Source organism: Diabrotica undecimpunctata, chromosome 2 (genome assembly GCF_040954645.1).
Source record: "Diabrotica undecimpunctata isolate CICGRU chromosome 2, icDiaUnde3, whole genome shotgun sequence".
Lineage (NCBI taxonomy): Eukaryota > Metazoa > Arthropoda > Insecta > Coleoptera > Chrysomelidae > Diabrotica > Diabrotica undecimpunctata.
In genome coordinates, this window is record NC_092804.1 from 80,950,781 (window position 1) to 80,959,842 (window position 9,062).

General features: G+C 33.4%; 1 protein-coding gene across 1 annotated transcript; it reads left to right on the forward strand.

Moving 5' to 3' along the window:
• The first annotated feature begins 529 nt into the window (after window positions 1-529).
• On the forward strand, window positions 530-898 carry LOC140433739 (uncharacterized). Its single transcript, XM_072521716.1, has one exon. It carries the CDS (start codon window positions 530-532, stop codon window positions 896-898), a length of 369 nt encoding a protein of 122 aa, XP_072377817.1.
• The last annotated feature ends 8,164 nt before the right edge of the window (window positions 899-9,062 follow it).

The following is a 9,062-nucleotide window of genomic DNA, read 5'->3' on the forward strand; positions in this document are numbered from 1 at the left end:
TGAGCTATGCGTAACAGAGTTCAACCAAAAAGAAAAGTTTCTATGAGACAATAAAATGTTGGAAGTCCGTTTGACAGAATGGCTTTGGAAGACATTGCGGGCTATTTTCAGAAAGTAAAAATGGTTGCAAGTACATGTTGGTCTATGGATTACTTCACGAAGAGGGTCAAGATCTACGCAATTCCAGACCAGAGGGCCTCCTTATCACAGATGTGTTGATCAAAGGGACTTCGAGAGCGACCTATTTTAGGGAATTTGCGATAGACTAGAAAGAAGAAAGAAGAAACATGAAACAAGGAAGAAGAAACAAGAAAGAAGAAAGAAGACATAAGACAGAAGACAGAAGAAAGAAGAAAGAAGAAAGAAGAAAGAAGAAAGAAGAAAGAAGAAAGAAGAAAGAAGAAAGAAGAAAGAAGAAAGAAGAAAGAAGAAAGAAGAAAGAAGAAAGAAGAAAGAAGAAAGAAGAAAGAAGAAAGATGAAAGAAGAAAGAAGAAAGAAGAAAGAACAAAGAACAAAGAAGAAAGAAGAATGATGAAAACCAGAGCTACAGCCTATCAACCGCAATCGGATGGAATGGTGGAGCGAATGAATAACACAGTTTGCAAGTATTTGGCAAAAGTGGTTTCCAATCACCAGCAAGACCGGGACCAGTACCTTTCGTTCTTCCCAAAAGCGTACAGATCCACTGTTAATGAATCAACTGGCCAAACACTAGCAAACGCCCTATTTGGACGCAGGATGCTTTGTGACCTAGAGTTTGAATGTCTGGCTGAAGAAGATGTAGCTTGTGAAAATAACGCGAAAGAATTACGAAGAAGAATGGGTCAGTTACATGAGGTGGTCCGTTCCCAAGTACTTAAGCTGAAAATAGATATTTTAATAAGAAATAAGATATAATAAAGACAAAGTTTGGCTCTATAATCCAGAAAAGCGAAAGGATTGCTCTCTCAAGTTGCAGAAATTCTGGGAAGGTCCGTATCTTGTTAGGGAGAAGATTAACGCTGTTATCTACTAATTAGGCAATATTCCGAGTGGCAAATAGATGATAGTACGCCATAACCGGCTGACGCCATTTAAAGGTGACCACGACCTAGATGAAGAAGTTGAAGTAAATCAAGTCTAAGACGTACCTGATCACACGTTTGAGAAATTCATTGGGGTATATGGAGGTGGACATAGTGTTACCATTAAATAAAAGCAAATCTACTCGTACCATACCATTCCGGCCAGTATTAAAGACGCACATGGATCCATCTTTTGACTAAAGTTTGGACTAGTTGAAGAACTTCAATACCAACTACGAGCTCTCCAGAAAAGCTCTGAAACTCCAAGTTGCATCATATTACCTTTTCTATCTAGTAACAAAAGACACTGCCCATGACCAACTCACCTACCGAGATAGTATGGGAAACGTTACTTCAATTAAGTGAGTACATGCTGGAGTTCAACGTTCAAAAATTAGCCATACCAAACCTAAAATGCTTCCGATTGGATTGGAGAGTTATCCAAAATATGGCGGAGAAAGTCTCTAAAAACAGCGAAGTCCAGGTACTAGTCTGTTTTAATCCGCATGATTACCGGTGCGGAGGAAAAACCCTTCCTTGCCACTTTTATACAACTGGGAGTTTTAAAAGAGGGTCCAGTTGCCAATATCAGCATCCAGTTTCAGTCCCGACAGGGTTTCAATAGAAACCATCTCTTAAGATGTGGCCAATGTTACGTCAGCCCTTGCTACGCCCCTGATCGAATTCATTACGGGTTCAGATCAGGTCGACGACTGTTCCAACGTCATGAGGATTCCACTAAGTTCTAGAAACATTTCGAAGAATGAGGCTATACATAAGGGCAATTAGATTTTAGGATTTAGTCTAATAAATTAATTTGCACGGTTAAATAAATAAACGTTATAAATTGAGCATGTTTGTTGCACTAGGCTTAATACAAATTTCGTAATAAATCTTCAGTTGTGTATCTATTCAAATTGTTTATACACAGAAGTGGTTAGTTTAAAAATTGCGTTTCCTCTGTTAGTTAACTGTAATTTTTAAATATTAATGAGGTGAAACAGTTTTGTTTTATGTTTTGCTTTAATATCTAGTTCCTTACAGTACTTATATATTCTTAAAGACCTTCTCCAATGAATAATAAAACAGTTTTAGTGATAGATTTCTTGATCTATCGTCACATTTTAATTTAGCCGAATCTCCTATTTAGTATCTTAAAAATTATTTAGAGAATTTGTGGAACTAAATAATATCCCCCAGAAAAAATACAGTTAATACGAGATAAATATATAAATATACCATGCGTTGAAAAGTTACATAACAACACTTTAAGTACCTAAAGATTTCAGTTAAGTAAATAGAAATTCACGAACGCATTCTAGCAGGAAACAGAACAGAACTTACCGGAAATACTACAACGTTCCCAAACATATGCAGCTGTCAAAACACAAAAATGAAAATTCAAAGAGCAGCAATTAAACCAGTAATCACATATGATGCAAAATAAATGTGCTTGATGTATAAAGACAAGGGCAGATCAAAGATCGTAAGGAGAGAAAAATAATTGGAGGATAACATGCCCAATAAACCTAGGTAATGGTGAATTTAGAAAATTTATGGTTCTTGATATCAGAGAACTTTGATAGGGGAAGACATCGTCAGCTTTATCAAGGCACAGAAACTCAGAAGAAAGAGGAGATTCAGAAGCAGTTATCAATTAAATCACCAAATGGAGACCAGTAATAGGTAATTATAACTAGAATGCCATATACAAAACAGGAAAGAATGAAGAAAACTTATAGAAGATGTCACGAAGTCACACAACTAATTATAGTACCAAAATGCTACATTTTAGGGGTTAAACCACATCGAATTTTTTTACGTCAAGTTTTGGAGTCTCTCTTGAAAAAAACTCTCGAGATTTCAAAACTCATCACCAGGCTTCTGGGTGCTCATTATCTTCACCTCACTTGCTATTTACAGTATCTTCTGTAGTAGTATGTAAAAATCATTACTGACAAGTGTATATTATCCTTTCCTAAACAAATATAGCTTTTTGTTAAATTTTTTTGTTTCTTGCAATATCTTGGTATATGGTATTTTCTAATGCATTTCAATTTTCAAATCTGTACCAGTATATTTTATTAGCTTTTGAACATTTACTCATTTTCCGCTATTAGAAGTACTATTTTTACTTTCTTGTCAATATCGAATTTCCACGCCACTGATAATTTCACCCTTTCTCCTGTCCTCGAGCACCAATAATACGATACGGAAAATTAATAAGAAAAATTTTGGTGAAAAATAAATAAAAATTCCAAAGAACAATAAGTTTCGAAAAATTTTCGGCAAAGAAAAACAAGCGATTCTGATGAAAAATCAACAGAGAATCCGCGCCTTTATATTTGTTTAACAATGGAATTGGGTCTGGTGGAGAATATAGCAAATGGTTTAGGCATCTCAAAGATTTTTTTAAGTTTTTTAGAAAAAACAAAACTACTTTAATAAAGACGAGTTTATAGTAAATAAATATAAATAAAAGAGTATTTAACTATCTAATAGCTAAAATAGTATACTACACTTAAAAATGATTTATCTAAAATTGTAACCAGTAGTTTCCAACTTATAGTGTCAGTTATGTGATATATATATATATATATATATATATATATATATATATATATATATATATATATATATATATATATATATATATAGTTTTGTGATATTCATATAAGGCCTAACGAAAATTCACGATTTACCATACATTTAATATTTAATTTTCCAAATAAGATACAGAGGGAACTTTGATAATACGTTAACTTGTTTTTGGCAAAACTTATAAGGTAGATAATATTCAACGGCTATTTACTGGTTCATTCCACTGGGTCGTTCAGTTAATAAACTACGCACCTTCTTGGGTATTGTCTTTTGAAAAAAGAGTATTTGTCGTCAAAATTTATTATTCCGCTTTGTCTATCGTCAGGGTATTTGGTGGTTTTGCATTTTTTTTTAAATAAATTTATTCCTAGTCATACAAAAATAAGTAGAATAAAAACAGAAATATGCAATTTTATTCACTGATTGAATAAATGAACCATGCTCAAGCAACCAAATAGGACGCGGATATGAAAATATTGAAATGGATTACAATTTTTATCAGAACGTTTTCGGTCTTATTAGACCATCATCAATGAAAACATACCATTTGCAAATAGCCACTTTACAGATGTAAAAACCTATGTATTAACCTATGGATTAGTATCCTAAGGGAACATACTGACCTCTACTCGAAACAGAGACTACATATTATGAGTCTTACCGAACATAGAAGTCAACTAATTTTTTAATGGTATCCTCGGCAAGGCTCCAAGCTATCAAATAATTCTGTATCACGTTAAATCCTATTGTATATAAAGATCATCAAATAATTTTTTAATAGTGGATAGATGATTGGAACAATCTGATTTTTCAGTTGATCAAAATCCATTTTATTACATACCATCTATCGGTATGTCATATGTTTGTGTTGCTCCATGTTAACAGTTTATTCCAAGTGCAGATTGTTTTGCTTACCAATATGTTTGTAATATATTTTATAGATCCTACCATTTCTACCAAATCTTGTTATTTCTCTCAAACAAATGTAGTTTCCCAATCTGGAATCCACATAAATACGTATTTTCCATAGCCACCTATTTTAAATTAAAAATCCAACAGATTTTTTAGCTTTTTGAAATAGTTAAAATGTTTTTTAAATTTTAACGTATTTTATTTTAATAATAAAAATATTCGAAAATTAAACTCACCGTGCGTCATTCGTTTTTTGTTAAAGCCAAAATTTTTATCTCCTACGCTGCATATTTTTTAATCTCGCCAATGTTACCTATGAATATTAAAACTGGGTCATATCATATTTTAACAATCCTGATCACATTGCCGACATTTTCCCTGTTCTCGCATTACGCTCACTCGATCGAGAGAAAATCATTTTGTTATTTTCAGTTTTCCAGGCTGGTAAAAAAAGTTTGTTGAATGAAAAAACTTTCATTATTTCCTCGTTTGGGTCCACCGTGTTCAACTTTCCAACTGTTTTTAGAGATTTTAGAAAACTGAAAATTCTGATAGAGTTTATTGGATAATTATTTTATAATCTACCAGATTCTGCGATAATTTGAATATAAAGAGTAATCGATAATTCTGAGGTACATTAACTAAAATTTGTAAATGTTGGAAGCAATTTTGTAAAATTTGTAATTTGTAAATTTCAATACTTAATTTTAACGTCCCTTATTATTTTATTATTACTATTACATTGTTATTTTATTTTTATTGCAGCGGGTTTAATTATATTTCATTATATAACAATGGATAAAACACATCACTAATTTTAATTTTCATAGAATATAATCAATTTGATAGGTTTCGCCAAAATATCAGTAGCCCCATACCAGTGATAGTCTTAGACAAAGGTATTAATTATGGTCTGTGGACAAAGAAAAACATGATTTTTGTGAACAAGTTGCATTCACCTAGGAAAACGTACCTACTAATCATTTTGATCATAGTAACAGACCTTAACGATAAGTTTGGTAAAGAGGAAAATTAGCAGAGAAGTATCGGGAAATAAAAGAATATATAAAAAGAAACCATAACAGAACAAGATTGTTATCTAGCTGTGGAGTCATATTAGTCATCTAGCAAAAGTAAAAATGAGTATAAAAACTCCCATTTAACAAAACAGGAATAGAAATTTGAACCTAAAGAAACCAAAAATTAAAGAGTAAATATACAAAATATTTAACGGGACAGCTACAAATACTTCAAACAAAAACCGAAAGGAATAGAAAACTAATATAAATCTGGAAGAGAAAAAAAATGAAATGTAACTGTAGATATCTAGCCAAAAATATTTTTTTTTTTATTAGAAAAAGATGTCGCATCCACCAAAATGTTATTAGCGACGGAACAAAATATAAACAAACAAATATAACAAAGTTAAACACCTACAGATTATACAAAATGTTTATGGATCTGAGATAATTCACTATATTGTCACAGGAACAGTTTTGACCTAGAGCCTGTGGTAGAGCGTTTGGGATCTTGTAGCGCTGTCTTTCTTGGTCATATTTACTACAAATTGTTAAAAAGTGTTCGACTGTTAATCGGACGTTACACTGATCACATATAGGTGGATTTTTCTTTGTGAAGAGGTAGGAGTGCGTTAATCTGATATGTCCTAGACGTAAACGCGCAACCGCAATTTGTTCTCGTCTATTGCGCGACGATGGAAACCACTGAGACACATTATGTTTGATTTTATTTAAATTGGAATTAGTTTGAGACCACTCATTTCGCCACAAACACAACACTTTATTTTTAAAATAAGCTTTTAAGTCACTGGAAACACACTTGTCTATCGGCTCCGACAAATCACTTAAAATTGCCTCTCGTGCAATCCTGTCAGCTTCTTCATTTCCTGTTATTCCGACGTGTGAGGGAACCCATAAAAACTGGACGCTTCTTCCATGTTCATGAGCTTGGGAAAGCTGGTATTTTAGCAACTTTTCAAAAGGATGTTTCGGAAAAATGTGTTTTAATGAATGTAGAGAGACGTGGCAGTTGCTCTAATAACCTGCAAAGGCTATCAGAACTTACTTGTTTGTCACAAGGAAGGTAAACATTGCAAATAGATACTAAACTGGTAGATATGATTCTGATAGCAACGGCCTCCAAATCACTGACTATTGGAATTTGTATCGCCTCGATGGATTTGTTTACTAGTATTGCTACACCACCGCTTGCACGACTTGCATCTGTACGGTCTTTGCGGAAACAAGTAAAATTTTTTGAATTGTACAACTGATTGGTCTTTAAGTTTGTCTCCTGTAGACAAATAATATCTAGAGAATATTCAGATAAAAGAAGCTGTAGCATAGGGAGACGATGGAAGAATCCATCAATGTTCCATTGAAGTATCGAGTTGAATGTTATTAACAGATTCGGAGTTAGATGATACTGAACGATTGTCTACAGAAGAGTCACTATCTAAGTCAGAAATCTCTTTCCCTAAGTGTGTGTGTAGTTTCTTTTGAAGTTTTGTAAACTTGCTTTTTGTAGATCTATCATTTGCATATTGATAGCTGCTTTGTAAAAGAAGGAGTAAACCAACCATATCAGTTGTAAATTCTTTAACGACGCTATTAGTGTCGGGGGAGCCTTGGACATTATCAATCAGTAAGGACAATTGGTGGAAATTTAAAACGAATGGTGGGGTATGATTATCAATGAAATTTTCAAGAGTTTCCCGTGTAGATTGAACTTTAGATGAGCGCGGTTTTTTTGGTTTAGAGAGTTTGGGTTTTGCAAACAGATTTTCTGATGAAATTGCTGAATCTGAGGGAGGCGTGTCGATCTCACCAATACTGCGTTTTATGGAAGAACTTGCGTTTTCGCAATTGCTATTAGAGTTTTCACTTAGATGATGTGGCTTTATTACATTTGGAAGTACTGGAGATACTGAATTGGTTGTTTCAAAAAATTGTGGTGATGTATCAGTTTTATTAGAATTTTCTGCAGTTGTATCTAATGGAAAAGGAGCTGATAGATTGGAAAATATTGCTTCCGAAGTTTGTGAAAACGGTATTGCCGCTGAATGAGGTTGATTAAAAGTGTTGCTATGAGTAGGAGTATTAGTAGTTTCTTTGTTGTGGAGATTTGTAGGTGTAGGTGATATGCTCGGATTTGATAATGGATAACTTGATGACTGCTGGGTGTTTGGTACCTTGTGTATTATACTTGTTGAAGCTGTTTGATTTGGTACTTCATTGTTTGACTCAATATGAGTTGATTCCGTTACTGAACTGGTTTTGCATTGGGATGATATGTGTCCTGTATTTTTGCAAATAAAGCAGGTGAGTGTACCTTGAGACAAAAATATGCGGTAAGGTGTTTGGTCGAAATTTATTAGAATAGAATCTGGAATTGGTGATGTTATAGGGCTTATATAAACTTGCCTCCGAAAGCTCAATATGTGACTATATTCGGGAAGAGTCGAGCTAATTTTCAGAAATGATATTGGGGAAATAAGCTTTAAACCGATATTCTGTAATTCTTCAACTAATACTTGATGAGGAATTGACGGGCAGACTCCAGACAAGACTAGTCTTTCTGCTGGAGAGACAAGTCTTCGTGCTGTTACAACTTCGCCGAGTACTTCTATAGAGCCATGTTGTGTCATGAAGTTATCTACTACGGTTTTGTTTGCCAAATACATGCAGATTCTATTATGAGATAATCTAGATAAAAAAATAATATTTTTTGGGTTGATGATTGTACCCAAAGGAATGAGATAATCCTGCAGTTTAGCATTATCGATACAACTAAATACAATTGCTTGGTTCTTACTCGGAAAAGAATGTGAAGCGGCTGAAGCATAACTGTTTGTAATATTCGAACGTTGATTTACTGGACTGGTTAGATCGGAAGGTGTGTTTACATCGTGTGAAGTCATTTTAAGCTGCGGTGGCGAAGGCCTTACTCCGACTCTGGTAAATGAAAAACCAATCGCATGCTACTATAAGCTACTTAAAGCAGCTAACCTCACAAAATGATTGTACGGTAGTGTATATTTATTATTTGACGTTTTCTTTTCGCAATAATAAAATAATAATTACGTATAGATGACTTACGTAGTAGTATCTAGTAGATAAACACTTTAATTTTAAAAAACTATTTAATAAAGCCACTTGTTTTTATTAAAAACTAGGAGTACGCTATCAGTACAACTTAACCGTCTAGCCAAAAATTGCTTCTTCTAGAAACAGTAGATATTCTGTCGTATATTAGATGTACTTTCAGAAATGAAATCATATTTTTTCAACGAGTTTCAGTCTACTTTGAATGTTTTTTTAGTACTGTTTCATATCGAAGAACAATAATAAATCATAGATTTGATTAAGTGATCTACAGTTTGTAGTGATTATAATCCTCTTATTTTTAGTTTGCCAAATGAAAGAGAAATAATCATACTTTTTGTGGAATTCCATTCAACAATA

Excerpts from the sequence above, each read along its gene's own strand:
- LOC140433739 (XM_072521716.1), top strand. The coding sequence starts at position 530 with ATGATGAAAACCAGAGCTACAGCCTATCAACCGCAATCGGATGGAATG.